Source organism: Callithrix jacchus, chromosome 18 (assembly GCF_049354715.1).
Source record: "Callithrix jacchus isolate 240 chromosome 18, calJac240_pri, whole genome shotgun sequence".
Lineage (NCBI taxonomy): Eukaryota > Metazoa > Chordata > Mammalia > Primates > Cebidae > Callithrix > Callithrix jacchus.
This window is the reverse complement of record NC_133519.1, coordinates 20,173,976-20,192,285: the sequence shown is the minus strand read 5'-3', so window position 1 is coordinate 20,192,285 and position 18,310 is coordinate 20,173,976. Positions and strand designations below refer to the sequence as shown.

Sequence of the window (18,310 nt, the reverse complement as noted above, 5' to 3'; positions counted from 1 at the left end):
AATTACCCATTTCATTGATTCTTAAGTCTACCCCCAACCCATTAGATAACTAATTTTTGTAACTAAGATGTAAGGAATGAAGTTGGGCACCATTTCTCTCTGCACCTAAGGATATGGAATTGATTTTGAGAATGGGTGTGGTAGTTTATGCCTGTAATCCCAGTGCTTTGGGAGGCTAAGGTGGGAGGATTGCTCGAGGCCAGGAATTTGAGACCTGCGTTGGCAATATAGCAAGACCCCATCTGTTAAAAAAAAAAAAAAAAAAAAAAAAGTAGGCTGGGCGCAGTGGCTCAAGCCTGTAATCCCAGCACTTTGGGAGGCCAAGGCGGGTGGATCATGAGGTCAAGAGATCAAGACCATCCTGGTCAACATGGTGAAACCCTGTCTCTACTAAAAATACAAAAAATTAGCTGGGCATGGTGGCACGTGCCTGTAATCCCAGCTACTCAGGAGGCTGAGGCAGGAGAATTGCCTGAAACCAGGAGGCGGAGGTTGCAGTGAGCCGAGATCACGCCATTGCACTCCAGCCTGGGTAACAAGAGCGAAACTCCGTCTCAAAAAAAAGTGAGAAAATCAGCCAGGTGTAGTGCCTTGTGCCTGTCCCAGCTACTTGGGAGGCTGAGGTGGGAGGATCACTTAAGCCCATAAGGTTGAGGCTTCAGTGAGCCATGATCACTCCACTGCACTTCAGCCTGGGTGACAAAGTGAGACCCTGGCTGGAAAAAAAAAATGATCTCTAATGGCTGATGTTTTTCTTTGCTGTCTCTGTTCATATCCCTTGGGGACTTAGTTAAAATAGCAAGTTACCTGTCCTTTGATATGTACATAATAAACAAAGCTATAAATAATTTACATAGAACAAGTAAGTGGCTTAAACTGTCTCCTTTCCTGGGATTTTATGACAAAAAGGTAGACATTTCTCTTATTGGGACATTTTAAGTGTAGCCCTTGCTAAAGTTATAGGAATGAACTAGATGACCTCTAATTCTAATATCTGGGAATCTCATGTTTTTCCTTTTTTTTCTTCAGTTGGCTCTGGAACCAGATTCTCCCTGTACGTTCTTATCTGCAGGTGAAGATGCAGTTGTTTTCACCATTGACCTGAGACAAGACCGCCCAGCTTCGTAAGTGTAGTAGTAACATGTTTACAAAACTGTATCTCTTAGCCTTGAACATATTCCATGTGTCTTGGTAATGCCTAACTCTGGTTCATCAGAACAGTACCTTTGTGCCTATAGTAAGAGGTAGTTTAATGTTAAGGAGAATTCCCTACTTTGTCTCTTCCACAGCAGTGAGATACTATTTGGTCTACCTTCATTTCTCAGTTTAGTTATTACATGTGGCCTTTAATAATTTGATGATATTCTGCTCTTTATTCACTTGGATATCATTCATTTTACCCACAGAAAGCACATTATTTCACAAACTCATGTAGAGATATGGCCCTGTAAATTTTAAATTTAGTTACTTATAGAAACATAGAAACAAATCATCAATTTTGGACAAAAATATTGGTAGCTGTAGTTGTGTTCTGTTTTATCACAGTTCATTTGTATGTAAATTTGAGACTCATAGGTAAATGTTATCCCTTTTTAACTGTGTGATATCATAGTAAAAATACAGCATCTTGTTTGGATCCAGGGAGACCTCGGTCAAATCTCAACTAAGGCACTACTAGTTATGACTTAGGTAACCTTCTGAACTTCAGTTTTTTCAGTCTTGCTGTGGGCATACTTTTTCCCTCCCTCCTGTGTTCCTTCTCTTGGGGTTTCTATGAGGACTTATATATGTAAATATATATATGTTTATATCAATTTCAGCCATGGTGTTAGACATTATGCTGAGGCATCGAATATATATATAACGCCATGGCTGAAATTGATTAAGATGTAGCTAATAATTACAATTATTTTAGTTTTAGTTTTTCATTTTTGTTGCTTTTTTTTTTTTGAGATGGAGTTTTGCTCTTATCACCCAGGCTAGAGTGCAATGGCACGATCTAGGCTCACTGCAACCTCTGCCTCCCGGGTTCAAGTGATTCTCCTGCCTCAACCTCCCAAGTAGTTGGGATTACAGGCATGCACCACCATGCCCAGCTAATATTTTCTATTTTTAGTAAAGGTGAGGTTTCACCATGTTGGCCAGGCTGGTCTTGAACTCCTGACCTCAGGTGATTCACCTGCCTCCGCCTCCCAACGTACTGGGATTACAGGATTTGATGTAATCTAACTTCGTAGCTTTGTAGTTAGATAATTGTCTAACTTTGTAGTTCTCTAACTTTGAGGAAAACATTTAATCTTTTGGACTGCGTGATATTTGTTCTTTCCAGTTCTAAAGTTCCAGGGTTCTGTGATGATAATGGAAGATTAGCAAGTTTTTTATAGGACAGGGGAAGAGCAAAAAAGCAAAAAATGATAAGTTTATTTAATCTGCTGTGTTAGAGAGTTGTGAAACAGAATGAGTTCCTACCTTATGGATCAGGTTCACAGGGAAACTAATGTTAGGCCACCAGGAATTGGGAATCTGGTTCAAGTAATGAAGAGAGTGAATGACTTTGGCAGATTATTGAATTTAGAATAAAATTACATAGGTAGAAAATCTGGCTGAGAGTTAACCATGAATCTGAACATACACAATGATAGGTGGAATAGAATCTAAAGAGGGAAACAAGGAGAAAATGAAGATTAGAAGGAGGCCCAAATCTAGATTTGAGTAGACAGTGAGTCTTTAAAGTTTCTGTTGTAAGGGTTAAAGTAGTGTTACAGGCTGGAATGGGGTGAAAGGCTGAAAATTTGACTAACATCTTAGGAAACTAACATCTTAGGAAAAGAGTTTGATTTGAATCTATGGATGGAATATTCCTTCAGCCAGTGGAAGCCAGTTTGAGGTATTCTTCAAAGAAATCTTTTGGTCTAATCTGTAATTATTTTTCCCTTTTTGCTGGGACATACTTGCTCATTAATTTTAAGGCAAAATTGGTGAATTTGTTTCATGTGGTTTCCTCTAATGTGAACATTTTTTCCTCCTTTTCCCATCATAATCATTTTTATAGGACCTCTGCATGTCCCCTGCAGAGCTCAAGGTACTCTGCATTTACCCATCAGGAGAGTTTGTTTTATGGGATTACGTTGTGAGGCATAGAAAGATTGAGCTCTTTGTCAGGATTACATAACTGTAGAGCCAGTACTTCATAATCTATTCCTTAGTTTCTTCATTATTATTCCTTAGTTTCTATTCCTTAGTTGCTTCCACCTGGTAACTTTAGCATTTGTTAGACCCTGTCCTTCTGAAATTTCAAATTGCTGAGGAAATGAGATAGTCCTGTGGGAAGGAGTAGCATCAGCTCATACTCTCTTTCCCTATCTAAAACTCATATTAGAGTGGTCTCTTAGTTTTGTCCCTGAAGCTGTCATTCTTTTGATATGTTTCCTGCCTTGTGTTTTTGAGGTGTACGTGTGTTGGGGGATGGAGGTTTCCCCTAATGATATTCATAATCAGTGACCTTTGTATTATTTTATTTTATTTTTAATTTCAAAATAAATAGAGATGGGATCTGTGTTGCTTAGGCTGGTCTCAAACTCCTAGGCTCAGACAGTCCTCCCACCTGAGCCTCCCAAAGTGCTGGGATTATAGGCATGAGGCACTGCACCTGGTCTTCTGTATTCATTCATTCATTCTTTTTTTTTTTTTGAGACAGAGTTTCACTCTTGTTACCCAAGCTGGAGTGCAATGGCGTGATCTTGGCTCACTGCAACCTCTGCCCCCCAGGTTGAAGCAATTCTGTCTCAGCCTCCCAAGTAGCCGGGATTACAGGCAGGCGTACACCACCAAAGCCTGGCTAATTTTTTTGTATTTTTAGTAGAAACAGGGTTTCACCATCTTAGCCAGGGTGGTCTCAAACTCCTGGCCTCAGGTGATCCACCCTCCTCGGCCTCCCAAAGTACTGGGATTATAGGGGTGAGCCACTGCGCCTGGCCTGTATTCATTTAATGAAAAGCTGCAGAGATATTAAGTAAAAAAATCTCCACTTTGCCAAAACAGTTCTAAACTGAAGTGACTTTGATTATGCAGAAAGGATGCTAAAATCATTTCTTTACAAAGAAACTTGTTGTTATGGTTATATTTCTTTCTGTTCCCATAGCATCAGAAATAAATAAAACCTTAGACTTAAAAGCTAAAGCCAAGCCTCTTCCTATAGTTTCTTGAAGTCTTGTAAATTTACCAATCTTCATTATGTCCTATTTGACTGGTTGAATGCTTAGATCTGAGAAGAATATTCATCATGCCATTCTTAACCTGGAACAAGTTGTGGCTGTTTAACCAGATTTTTCTGGATTTCTTCAGTGAAAATTTATTAGTTTTCAGTGTGCATATTTTAAGCTGGGTTTTTAATTTTTTTACTTTTTGAGACAGGGTCTCATTCTGTCATCTAAGCTGAAGTACAGTGGCAAGATCACGGCTCACTGCAGCCTCAATCTCCTGGGCTCAAGCAATCCTCACACCTCCTCCTCCTGAGCAGCTGGGACCACAGGTGCATGCTACCATGCCCAGCTAATTTTTTATTTTTTATAATAATTTTTTATAGAGATGGGGTCTTGCTATGTTGCCCAGGGTGGTCTTGAACTGCTGGCCTTAAAGTGCTGGGATTATAGGCATGAGCCACTGTGCCTGGCTTAAGTTGGGTTTTAAGTGACTTTTTTTTTTTTTTTTTTCTGAGACAGAGTCTTTTTCTGTTATGCAGGCTGGAATACAGTGGCGTGATCTCTGCTCACTGCAACTTCTACCTCTCAGGCTCAAGTGATTCTCCTGCCTCAGCTTCTGGAGTAGCTGGGATTATAGGCACATGCCGCCACACATGGCTAATTTTTGTATTTTCAGTAGAGATGGGGTCTCACCATGTTGGGCAGGCTAGTCTCAAACTCCTATCCTCAAGTGACCTGCCCTCCTTGGCCTCCCAAAGTATTGAGATTACAAGGATGAGCCACCATGCCTGGCCTTAAGTGGCATTTTAATGGAATCTGAAAAATAGACTCTGACCTTAAGGTCTTTTTTTAGCCTACTCTTTCTGTGATTCTTCCTCCACTTCTCTGCTTGTTCCCAGGTGATCGGGAAGATATATTTATACATAAAGGGTAGGAAGGTATGGGTAGTGTTGTCTGAGTAATGACTGGCTGTTACTGTGTTGGACTCCAGCTAAACTGAGGCTTCCTGAAGAGTGGTACATTCATAATACCTTTAGCTAACGCTACTTTTTTTTTTGAGATGGAGTCTTGCTCTGTAGCCCAGGTTGGAGTGCAGTGGCGCTATCTCTGCTCACTACAACCTCCGCCTCCCGTGTCCTGGTTCAAGCAATTCTCCTACGTCAGCCTCCCAAGTAGCTGGGATTACAGACACGAGCCACCATGCCCAGCTAATTTTTGTATTTTTCTTTTTTTAGTAGAGACATGGTTTTACCATGTTGGTCAGTCTGTTCTTAAACTCCTGACCTCGTGATCCGCCTGCTGCAGCCTCCCAAAGTGCTGGAATTACAGGCTTTAGCCACTGCGCCCGGCCTACCTTATGCTTTTTAAGGAACACTGGAAAGTGACTTCACTACATGTTTTTTTTCCTCAATCCCCAAAGTCACGTAATAAATGTATGCACTTTTTTCCTGTTAAAACAACACTTCTTTCTTTCCAAATGAGAGTCTCTTTGGTTTCTTATTAGCCATGTTACTCTCTTGGCTCTCCCTTGCCATGACCATCTGGATCTTTTGGAGGAAATAACTTTCTGTGCTTTTTACTCTTAAAGGAAACTGGTGGTGACAAAAGAGAAAGAGAAGAAAGTGGGGCTGTATACAATCTATGTGAATCCTGCCAATACCCACCAGTTTGCAGTCGGCGGACGAGATCAGTTTGTAAGGTGAGTTTGTGGCTCTTTTGTGTCTTTTACAGTTTATAAAACTGATGGGTTGTGTATAACCAGATGCTCCTTTATGGAGAGTTATGAATTTTCTAGGAATCCATTAACTATTATCTTGAATTTTTTACCATTTTCCAAAAATCTTATGTGCCTTTTGAGATATTCTGTTCTCTAATTAACAGTCTCTGAGGTGTGGCTTTACATATTTTAGAGATTATCCAGTTTTAAAGAAGTTAGATGATGGTCAGGTGCAGTGGCTCACACCTGTAATCTCAGCACTTTGGGAGGCAGTGGCGGCGAGATCATGAGGTCAGGAGTTTAAGACCAGCGTGGCCAATATAGTGAAACGCCATCTCTACTAAAAATACAGAAATTAATGCACATGGTGGTACATGCCTGTAGTCCCAGCTACTCAGGAGGCTGAGGCAAGAGGATCACTTGAGCTCAGGAGGCAGAGGTTGCAGTGAGCCAAGATTGTGCCACTGCACTCCAGCCTGAATGACAGAGCAAGACTCTCAAAAAAAAAAAAAACAACAAAACAAAACAAAAGAAGTTAGGTAAATTGACCAAGTTCTTCACATAGCAGCTAAGGCATAAATTTAGGTTTACCAGCAAGTGCTGTATTAGTAAATAATCTTCACCATTTTCATACATAACTTCACCATTTTCATACATAACTAAACATGCACTAGAAATTTTAAATACTGGTTTTCAATTCAGAAATAGTTTGACTTGGGAGCATTTAGTGTGAACTGAGGGTTTCTTGGCTTTCACTGTCCTGAGCCACCACTTTTTATCCATAGTGATATCTTTGTTACTGTGAACACCTTTTGTTAACACTGCTTCTTGAGGAACATGACCTAAGGGAAACAGACACCGTGGATTCAAGCTTCATATGTATTACGTAATTTCCTCTGACCCTTAGTAATAAGCTGTATTCATCCCTATCCTGTTGGCCTTATTTTAACAATGTTTCTTTGGGATCATCATTTTGAAAGGAGGAGAGAGGGACAAGATCACTAAAAAAATGAGTGACTTTTTGCTTTCCTAATGGTAAGTGAAAAGCATCATCTTCCTTTTGAAATGAGAGCACGTTTTGTGGCTGTATTTCCAGATGCGTTTTATTAAGAAGAATCATGGGGAATAGGATAAATTTTTAGAAAATACATGAGAGATGACTTTACATTGTTCAAGAATCCTTGACAAAACCTTGTTTCTTTCTTCTTCCTCTATTCCCATGCCTTCAAAATCCATTTCCTCTAGTCACCAACAGTCCTCAAATATGTCGCAATAGATTTTTTCTTTTTAGATAAGAAGCTGGTGATCAAAAAGGCTTGTAGTTGTACAAATGTTCAGTTGCTACCTCCTCCAAGTTGAACATTCACTGAAATTTCTAACTGGGAGTTCCTACTTAGAGTTCCAAATTACTTGAAAAGTCTGTCTCTAGCGAATTCTACCACTAGGACCAAGATGTTTGGAGGGGAATGTAGGAGTTTGCAGTATTGAGAAATGTTCATGTTTTATCCCAAAGCTGATACTTTCCCAGGGTTAGAGTATGGCTTAGAATTTTAGCATTTCAACACAAGGAGAAATCAAATCTGTCTCTTACCAGCCTCATATCCTCTACTGGCTATTTACTTGGCAGAAGTTATGTAAAAAAAAAAAAGTTGTGGTTTTTTTTGTTTTGTTTTTGAGACAGAGTCTCACTTTGTTGCCCAGGCTGGAGTGTACTGGCTCCATCGCAGGTCACTGCAACCTCTGCCTCCCGGGTTCAAGCAATTCTCGTGCTTCAGCTTCCCAAGTAGCTGGGATTACAGGCATATGCCACCGTGCCTGGCTATTTCTGTATTTTTAGTAGAGATGGGGTTTTGCCATGTTGGCCAAGCTGGTCCCAAATTCCTGTCTTAAGTGATCCGCCTGCCTCAGCCTCCCAAAGTGCTGGGATTACAGTTGTAAGCCACTGTGCTTGGCTACTTGAAGATTTTGAGGCCCACTGATCCAACGTGAGCAGGTAGCCCTTTCAGCACTCCAGCTCTTCTCTGACATTAGGTAACACTCAACTTCTCTGGCACCTCTTCTGTTCAGCCAACTGAATGTTTTAAGGTTTCTCCTTTCGTATTCTTTGAAAGAACCTGAACAGCTCACCTTCTGGTATAAATTTGAAAACATTTGTGCTGAATATTTTATATCATAACACCATTAACTTTCACTCCTAGCCTAAAGGAATTACTTCAAGGGAATACAGAGAAATAGCTTACTTATCTTCAAGGCTTTGCATCATTAATACTGAATTTTAGTTTAGAGTTACTAAGTATTTAAGGGAAGCTCTGGGGGGACATGCTTTTTGGCCTGTGGCCCCCCCAAAAAAAAAGTAGGCAAGTGGAGGAGGTATATGTGTGAGTCCCTACTACACCAACTAAGCTAAGCTAATACCTGCTTTGCTTAGTTTTAAGAATTTATAGGAGTTTTTAAAAAAAGGAGAATATATCAGACGAATCCTTTAGTGGTAGATTTGGCAGTGTGATTGGCCGACATGAAAATTTATTGTTAAAGGATTAGATATAGGCACTGATTTATGAAGCATAGTCAGTAAATCATCTCTTTACTCCCCGGTTTTTTGTTTTTGGTTTTTTTGGAGTTTTTTTTTTTTTTGAGATGGAGTTTCACTCTTGTTGCCCAGGCTGGAGTGCAATGGCATGATCTTGGCTCACCAGAACCTCCGCCTCCTGGGTTCAAGCAATTCTCCCATGTCAGCCTCCTGAGTAACTGGGATTACGGGCATCCGCCACCATGCCTGGCTAATTTTGTATTTTTTACTAGAGACAGGTTTTCTCCATGTTGGCCAGGCTGGTCTTGAACTCCCGACCTCAGGTGATCTGCCCACCTCAGCCTCCCAAAGTGCTGGGATTACAGGCGTGAGCCACCGTGCCTGGCCACTCCCCAGTTTTTAAGCCAAAATCAGCAACACTGAGAGAACATTAGATTAAAGGCTGGTACAAAAGAGAGACTTAGGTTAACAAGTTAGTGGGTGCCTGAAGGCATATGGGAAGAAATGTGGTAAAGGTGTGGAGAGGATGCTAAAACTATTCCTTACATGACTTAAAATTAGGGGGCTTGGTATGGTGGCTCATGACTATAAATCCTCCTTTGGGAGGCTAAAGCTGGAGGATAGCTTGAGGCAAGGAGTTCAAGACCAACCTAGGCAATAGAGCAAGACCATGTCTACCAAAAGAAAATTTAAGAAAAAATTTTAGGCTGGGCGTAGTGGCTCATTCCTTTAATCCCAGCACTTTGCGAGGCTGAGGCAGGCGGATCATGAGGTCAGGAGTTTGAAACCAGCCTGGCCAATATGGTGGAACCCCATCTCTACTAAAAATAAAAAATTAGCCAGGCATGGTGGTGCACGCCTGTAGTTCCAGCTACTTGGGAGGCTGAGGCAGAAGAATCGCTTGAACCCGGGAGGCAGACCTCGCAGTGAGCCAAGATCGCGCCACTGCATTCCAGCCTGGGCAACAATGAGACTTTGTCTCAAAAAATAATAATAATTTTTAATAAATTAAATTAAATACCACCACGTGTGGTGGTATGCTCCTGTAGTCCCAACTATTTGGGAGGCAGAAGGAGGAGGATCTCTTGAGCCAGGAGTTTGAGGCTGCAGTGACCTGTGATTGCACCACTGCACTCCATCCTGGATGACAGAGTCTCAAAGAAAACAAATAAGTAGGCTGGGCGCGGTGGTTTACGCCTGTAATCTCAGCACTTCGGGAGGCCGATGTGGGCAGATCAAGAGATCGAGACCATCCTGGCCAACATGGTGAAACCCCATCTCTACTAAAAATACAAAAATTAGCTGGGTGTGGTGGCACACGCCTGTGGTCCCAGCTACTTGGGTGGCTGAGGCAGAAGAATCACTTGAACCCAGGAGGCGGAGGTTGCAGAGCCGAGATTGCACCACAGCACTCCAGCCTGGGTAGCAAGAGCAAAACTCTGTCTCAAAAAAAAGGAAAAGAAAATAAATAAATAAAAATAAAGTAAAATATAAACTGTCAAGGCCTGTTATATGTTCAGAAAATAGTGGGAAAGTTTGTATTAATTTTTCTATGACTACTGTCCATCACAGGGCTTGACAAACTATACTGCTTGTTTTTATAAATAAAGTTTTATTGGAACACAGCCATGCCTTCCTTTACATGTTGTTTGTAACCACTTTAATGCTACAATAGTAGAATTCAATAGTTATAATAGAGATTAAATGATTTGCCGGTTTACCAGCTTAAAACATTTACTATTTTGTCCTTTAAGAAAAAGTTTGCCAAACCTGTTCTAGCATCATATGTAGAATATAATAGATTATTAATAAATAGTTGGGGTGTAGTGACTCAGGTCTGTAATCCCAGCACTTTGGGAGGCTGAGGCAAGAGGATCTCTTGAGGCCAGGAGTTTCAGGCCACACTAGGCAGATGCTGTCTCCACAGAAAGTAAAAATAGTAGCCCAGCATGGTGGTGTGCACCTGGAGTCCCAGCTACCTGGGAGGTTGAGGTGGGAGGGTAATTTGAGCCCGTGAGGTGAAGGCTTAAGTCATCAGTAATCTAACTGCCAAAGCCAATAAGATACTTTTCAAGTCTCTTTCTCTACTCCTGACATTGTTTATTACTCCTTCCCTGAAACACCTTCTCTCCTTGATGACGTCCAGCCACTCCTCAGTGTTGTCCCATGGGTTTATCTTCCTTTGTCCACCCATTAAATGCTGATGTTCTCTAGTAGCTCAGTGTTCAGCTCTCATCTTAATTTATACTAGAGAATTTTAACTTGAAGTACAAGTATCATGCGAACCTCCAGGAAGGGTGTTTATATGCATTTTTCTGAGGAAAAGGTACTATAGTTTTCATTACATTCTGAAAGAGGCCAGAGATTCTAAAGGGGGAAGGGAAAATCCTCTCTCTCTTCCACTGGGGATCTAATTCCATTACCAATGCTTTAACTACCACCTATACATGGATATATGACTTACATCTGTCTCCAAACCACACTTTTTCTGAGCTCTAGACTTAAGCCTACTTGACAAATGTATACAATTAACTGATGACTTCAGCCAGAGAAGTCTCAGTGGTGAGCTGAGGACCAAAACCAGATTAGGACGGGCTGAGAAGTGAATAGGAAGTAAGGAAGTGGAAGCATTGAATGTTGATCATTGTTTTCAGTAGTATGATTGTAAGGGGAAGGAGAAAAAAGTAATAGTAGGAAAGGACAGTTAGTAGAAGGATTTTTAGAAAGTGGCCAGATGGTGATGAGAAAGAGGTTGAAAAATGAGCTGGCCATCAAACAAGGTCCCTGGAAGGATGAAATGAAGAATATTTGTTGAGAGATAGGCTCTGAGATTGGAGGAGACTGGGTGAGGACAGATACTGGATCTGTCTTGTACATCACTGTATTTCTAGCACCTAGCATAATATTTGATGCAAAATATGTGTGTCATAAATATTTGAATTTAAAGCTTGCCTTAGAGGAAGGAACGTGAAGGTAGTGTGCTTGATAAGAATGAGGTAAGGAGAGGGAGTCTTGAGGATATGGGTGGTAGTTTGTAATAATTATTGTGGTATATGAGAGGGAGAACAGGCCAAGTAAGATTTCAAGGAGGGATTACAGACCCACTGACTTACCTTAAGTTTGGTTGCTGCCAGTGAGTAACCCTTTTCAGTAGGTAACATACACATAAAAAGCTCTATACTAATGTTTTGGTGAAAATTAGCAGTATGTGATTTAAAACTTGAGAGAGATAAACCACTTAAAACTGACAGAATTGAGGATTGCCACTTAAAATGGGAAATACATCGATGAAGGATTTAGGGTTTGATGCTGGGTATAGTGCCTCACACCTGTAATCTTAGCACTTTGGGAGGCCAAGGCAGGCGGATCCCTTGGGGCCAGGAGTTCAAGACCAGTCTGGCCAACATGGTGAAACCCTGTCTCTACTAAAAATACAAAAATTACGCAGGCGTGGTGATGTGTGCCCATAGTCCCAGCTACTCAGGAGGCTGAGGAGGGGAATCGCTTAAACCTACAAGTCAGAGGTTGCAGTGAGCTTGGGTGACAGAACGAGGTGGAGGTTGCAGTGAGCCTGGGTGACAGAGTGAGACCCTGTCTCAAAAAAAAAAAGAGAGAGATTTAGGGTTTGGAAATGGATTGAGAAAGGAACGGCCTTTAAGCAAGAGCATGAACCAGAAGCTTGGTTTGGAAAATGTTAATCTGCATGCAGCTGGCAGTTTCCTGCCACTACATCAAATTGCAGTCCTTTAAGGGATTCGTTTTTAAATTTTGAAATTTTCATTGCTTTTCCAACTACAGGATTTATGACCAGAGGAAAATTGATGAGAATGAGAACAATGGAGTACTCAAGAAGTTCTGCCCTCATCACCTGGTAAGATTCATGAAGGGCCAGTTGCTCCAGGCTTCCCTGGCTCGACCCCAAGGCTGCACTTGAACTTGGGGGTATGGTGGGAAGAGCTTGGACTTTCAAGTCAGTCATCTGGATTTGTATCCTGGCTTTACCACTTACCAGCTTTGTGATTTTGGCAGTCATTTCACTTCTGATAGTCTCAGTTTTTAATCAACAAAATAGAAATAAAAATAACTGCCTTGCACCTTGATGGTGAGGCCTACTGAGACAGTGTACAAAAAGTGACTAGCACACAGATGACAAGCAAGAGAAAGCCCCAAGATGCTACCCCCTGAGGTGGTCATGTTTCATCAGTTGTACTCTTGTCTCTGTCTTTCTCAAATCTCTGGGAGAAGGTATAGGGGACTTTGAAGGAAAAGCTGTTTCCTGAAGATGGTATAACAAATGGGGGGGTGGGGCATCAGTCAGTATCTGCTCCTTATTGCAGGTGAACAGTGAGTCCAAAGCAAACATCACCTGTCTTGTGTACAGCCACGACGGCACAGGTACGTGAGCAGGGCCCAGCTCCTAGGCTGGCATGCCCCCTCTGTCTAGGGAGCTGCTGAGCCAGTGAGGCATGTGCCCTCCAGTGCTCACCACTGTGCTATAGCTCCAAGTGGAGCAGCTGGGGAGTAACTGCTGATGGTGAGCACATAGCGGGAGGATACAGCAGATGACCCTTGGAGATGCCAGGTACCATTTGCAGAATGCTGCAGATGATACTTGGCAGGGCCTGTCCTGAAGCCCAGGTTACTTGCCTGAGCAAGTTCTTATGCCTTTGACTCATCCTGAGTGAATGGGTATGATCTTTTTGAGCATTCTGCTGCCCCTGGGTTGGCAGTGTGTTCCTAGTCTACCCTGTACAGTCTGACTTGCCTGGTGTTACAAATAAGTAAGATGGGTGCTATACCTGGGTATTTGGAGGGGGCACTACTGGCAAGAAGCCCCAACCCAACCCCAATTCCTGGTCCCTGCTTTTCAGCCTTTGCCTTCACTGCTGTGTTCTTGTTCTTGGCAGAGCTCCTGGCCAGTTACAATGATGAAGACATTTACCTCTTCAACTCCTCTCACAGTGATGGGGCCCAGTATGTTAAGAGATATAAGGGCCACAGAAATAATGCCACAGGTGAGACTGTCTTCCTAGGTTTCTGTGGCCCAAGTCTATTGGCTTTGGAGAACCACAGTGTCTTACTCAGGTTATACAAATAGAAACTACCTAAGGAGTAGGCTGCCTGTGTTGCCATGGGCACTGAGCGATTATCGTGAACTGGGCTGGAGTTTCCATGTTTTCTCTGCTATGCTAGAGGAGAAAGCTCTCAAGAGCATCTCTTGACACTGCAATAATGTTTACTTCTAATTGGTTTGTACATAAGGAAATAAGACTAACTGTTTTTTAGATTTCAGGTAACTTCAAAATAAGTATAAATGCCTTGTCAGGGAGTCAGGGAAAGCCCTCTTTAGTCAGTGGTCCTGACTTGCTTAAATAGGGAGTGACCTTGTACCTTTAGGAGGAAGGAGTAAATGATTCTTTTAGATGAGGCAGAAGAGGAGGAATGGTGGTAGTACCTAGCCCAAGATTGGCCTGTTTTGTTCCATGTCTATGGTTCCCAAACTTTGGGGCACATTGAAATCCCCTGATGTATTTTGTTTTGTTTTGTGTTTTTGAGACAGTCTCACTCTGATGTCCAGGCTGGAGTGCAGTGATGCCATCATGACTCCCTGTAGCCTCGACCTCCCAGGCAACTGCAGCCTCAACCTCCTGGGTTCAGGTGATCCTTGCCTCCTGAGTAGCTGGTACTGCAGGCATAGGCCACTACCCCTGGCTAATTTTTGTATTTTTTTTGGAGACGGTGTTTCACCATGTTGCCCAGCCTGATCTCCAACTCCTGGGCTCAAGTGATCTGCCTGCCTTGACTTCCCAGAGTGCTGGACATGAGTCACCAAGCATAACAGTCTGGCCTTAACCCCATATATTCTGATTTAATAGGTATGGGGTACAACATGGGCATTGAGATTTTTTTTAAACTGCCCATATGATTCTGATGTTCAGAAAAGCTGAGGAATCACTACTCTGTTATTACCACTCCTAACAGATACCTGTCATGATTTTGTCTTGGAGATAGCAGTTAGAGATTAGTTTTATTTATTTATTTTTTCCTGAGCTGGTAGGGAGGGAGGGAAAAATCTATTCTTGGATCTCAGCACAAGGCACATACAGGAAGGGTGCCAGTTTCATGGTCAATATCGTACTGACCATAGTAGTTGGAACTCTTGGTTTCTTGTACTGATTCTGGTGAGTAGAGCCCTGGTAATGGTGACAAGCACAGATCACTTACTTCTTAGAGGCAGTTGTGGCATATACCTTCATCAGTCTCAGATCAACTGATGACCCCAAAAACATTGACAAGGTACCAATGAGGTCCACATATCAAAGATAATCCTAGGGCATAAGAGTGCTGCCTAAGAGTAGGCAGAGCTGGGACGATTCAGGGTGGGACAGGTAAGGCATTAGGGGGGCCTGTGGTTGCTTGATAGGGTATAAGCTTAGTGAGACTGAGACTGCTGCTAAAGGACTGCAGGTTCCTCCGCCCTAAGGAGCTCTTTGGGAGAATATAAATCATCTCTGGGACTGGTATGATTCTTATAACTGTCCATTAAACATGCATAATCTCGATTTGTTTTGTGAAAATGAAAGTAATTCTTCAGCCCTCAGCTGATTTAGAGTTAGTGAATAACTGAATTCCCTTTGAGATGAGTATATGTAGGCCTGATGCCAACCCTCATGTGGTTTGTTCCTTCGTTTATCATTTCAGTAAAAGGCGTCAATTTCTATGGCCCCAAGAGTGAGTTTGTGGTGAGCGGTAGTGACTGTGGGCACATCTTTCTCTGGGAGAAATCATCCTGCCAGATTATTCAGTTCATGGAGGGGGACAAGGGAGGCGTGGTGAGTATGGTGTGCTGAGCTGGCTGGCTCCCTAGTCTCTCCGGGCATTAAGGTAGGTTTTAGCAGGGGCACTGAATTCTCACTGTGACTACCTGATACCATGTTTTAGAGATCCAGCCAGCTAAATTAAAAGGCTGGATAGCCTGGGGTGCTGAGTTTTTGATGGAGTATTTTCTTCCTTCTCCTATCTTCAGTCCCTATAAAGCATAGTGTACTGAGAGAAGAAAGGGATCTTAGGGAAGAACCTCTGTCCTGAGTGATGTAACTTATCTCTAGGCATGCACCTTTTCAAGTGAAAAAGCATTAGCTTTCAGGGCACACCCTCCTACACTATGCTAAAGATTTCTCCATCTCTCTTCCCTTAACTAAGTAGTGATCTTGGCTGGATCTTAGGTCAGCAGATAAAAGCTATAAAGAGCGTTTTTTATACAGTTGAGAAAATCAGAATATGGTTTATATATTAGCTAACATGGTACTCAGTATTAAATGTATTTGATGTGATTACTTATGTAGGAGAATATCCTTGTACTTAGGAGATACATGTTGAAGTATTTAGGGGTGAAGTGTCATGCTCACATTCAAACCGACCTACACACATAATGTGTACATGTAAGGAGAAAGCAAATGTGGCAGTTTTTAGTGCTGAGCAGCCTGCTTGCTGTATAACCAAGATCATATCATAGTCTGCCTGTCCTTTGAGTTTTGCAGACCTCTGTGAAGTTAGGGCAAAAAGGAAGAGTGAGAATCGAGTTAGCGAATGAAGAGTGATCAGCTCTTAAGATGTATCTGGTTAACCTTATCTTTTTTTTTTTTTTCTTTCATTTTTGAGACCTAGAATTAGGAAAGAGTTCAATTGCTTTCTAAGGTTTTTGGACCACGGGAGATGGGAAAAAGACAGTTTGGAAGACTAAATTATACTGATCAAAATAGTCTGATTACCCAAGGCCTCTAGGTAATGACTGAAACAGCTTGGTCTTTCTTCCTTTTTATTCCTTCTTACCTGTGGGGAACTTCAAAGAGCCTAGCCATCTCTTGATGAGGCTTATTCAGAGAGTGGTTTTAGAATTTAGGATGGTTCCTTGCAATCAGGATCCCATTCCTTATGTTTTTTCTTGCCCTGGTACAAGGGTATTTCAAATTTTCTTCTTGTTTCCTCTAAATTTTTGGGACCTGAGACCTCCATAGATCTAGGGCTTTTGTGGTTTGAATACAAATGGAGAGGAGTCTAGAAGTTCAAGGTGTGTCTCACTCTTCCCTGCTTCATTTCCTACTCTTCCGTAGGTCCCCTGTGTCATCCGCAGTGAACAAACCCAAAACCCTTGAGTCTTAATGGGAATTATGCAATAGGCATTTAGAGAAAGGAAGTCAGAAGGGGCCAATTTTTTTCTTGACATAAACTATTGTCTTGTATTCTGTTCTAAAGAGATGCAGAGCTGAATGCCTTCTCCCAGGCCAGCATTTGTCCATTCTCCAAAAGCATTCTGCAAGCCAGTTTGCTTTTAGCTCAGCCAGTGCCAGTGTTTGATGATTAACCCATTTGCCGAGGTGGGGAAGGCCTCTACTTGGGATGGGTGGGCTCCAGGCCTAAGTTTTAGTGGTCCTAGGAGTGAGTGATTAGAACAGGAGATACAGAGAGTACCCCTGAAGCAAATTTCCTTACATATTGTTGTCTCTGTGTAAGCTGAATGATTCATGTGGTCTTTCGCTTGGCTCCCTCTGTTTTTTTGTCCTAACTTTCCAGCAGTGGGGATCACCAGGCACTAGGCTCAGTGTAGTAGACTCAGCAGTTCTATATCATGGAAATTGTAAATGTAGAGTAGCATGTTAGAACCAGAAAAGATCTTAGAAGTTATTTTCTACCTTTCTCAGGTCTCCTGACTCTGATTTGAGGATCTTTTCTTTGTTCCCATTCAGCTTCACAGGGACAGGGTCGGGGGTGGTATCAGAGGACAACCCCTTAGTCTCCCAAGAGCACTTTGATGCTTGATCCCATTCTCTACATTCCTCCAGCCCAGTCATCTAAGGCCAGAGCTCTTTTCTCTGCTCAGGCATTATTGACAGGATAAGTCCTGGCATTCAGACAGGTCTGGTGAAGTGACCAGGTACTCTGGCCCAGAAGTTCTCTATCGACTCCCCTACAGGCTCCAATTCAGGTACTGTATGTCATTCTCTTGTTCCTCTTGCCATTGGCTTTTTCCTTAGCCTTAAGTTCCAAGGAATTGTTCCCCTGTGCTTTTTTATTTTGCTGACTTATTCAAGCAGGGCTAGCTCAGAGTTCAGGTTTGTAACAAGGACTTACTAGGAGATGGATGAAAAAGTTCAGGTTTATATGTGTAAATTGTCCATTACTGTAGATACATACACTAGTCCAAGCATTAGAGTTTAACTGCACTGCCTAAAAAAGCCCAAAGATAAACTTCACAATAAGCTGATAATGTGGAATGCAAGGAGGAGATAAAGAATTGGGTTTCTGTTTTATTCATAGGCTCAGTCTTAGCTTCAGTCTTTTCTGAGCATTTGTTTATTTGTAAGATGGAAGTCAAAGAAAGTGGGAAGTCTTTAGGTCAGCCCTATTTTCCATGCCTGACCTTGACCTCTTCTCAGATGTTCTTAGTTGGTCCAGAGAGAACTAAAAGAAGTTGTTTTCTTGGACTATAGGGCAGCTGCAAGGTGGGGTGCCTTTCATACGTGTTCCTTTTTCACTAAAAGACTCAAAATGCTTTAGCAGCTAGATCTGGGACTAACTCTTTGAATGGGGTAGGAACTTCCCTGCCCTTCCCTTAGGGGGAAGCTCATGTTTCCAAGTCAGACAGCAGGGGGCATGGATGCCTTTCAGACAGAAGGAAGCTGCCTAAGCTAGAAGGCCTGCCTGCTGTAGTTTATTTCTTTTGCCTTGTTCAGTGAATTTAGCCAGAGGTGGCTGAGATTGAGGCTGTGGAAGCCCCAAGAAGCTTCCTTAATGTGCTGCCTCATAGCTGAGCTTATAGGGCCAGTAGTAGGATGTTGTCCCCTGGGATATGCAAGGTTA

At 42.2% G+C, this 18,310-nt stretch overlaps 1 protein-coding gene across 29 annotated transcripts in view; it reads left to right on the top strand.

Moving 5' to 3' along the window:
* DCAF8 (DDB1 and CUL4 associated factor 8) overlaps positions 1-18,310 on the top strand; it is a 45,931-nt gene that overhangs the window by 23,782 nt on the left and 3,839 nt on the right. For 28 of the 29 annotated variants that reach the window (XM_035280260.3, XM_078356096.1, XM_008984722.5 and 25 more), the window contains 6 exons: positions 1,030-1,124; positions 5,791-5,901; positions 12,248-12,320; positions 12,787-12,844; positions 13,357-13,464; positions 15,152-15,282. In XM_035280260.3, coding sequence (XP_035136151.1) covers positions 1,030-1,124; positions 5,791-5,901; positions 12,248-12,320; positions 12,787-12,844; positions 13,357-13,464; positions 15,152-15,282 — 576 coding nt within the window. Of the gene's footprint in view, positions 1-1,029; positions 1,125-5,790; positions 5,902-12,247; positions 12,321-12,786; positions 12,845-13,356; positions 13,465-15,151; positions 17,436-18,310 lie in introns of all 29 variants that reach the window. The other variant, XR_013529458.1, reaches the window with a different exon arrangement.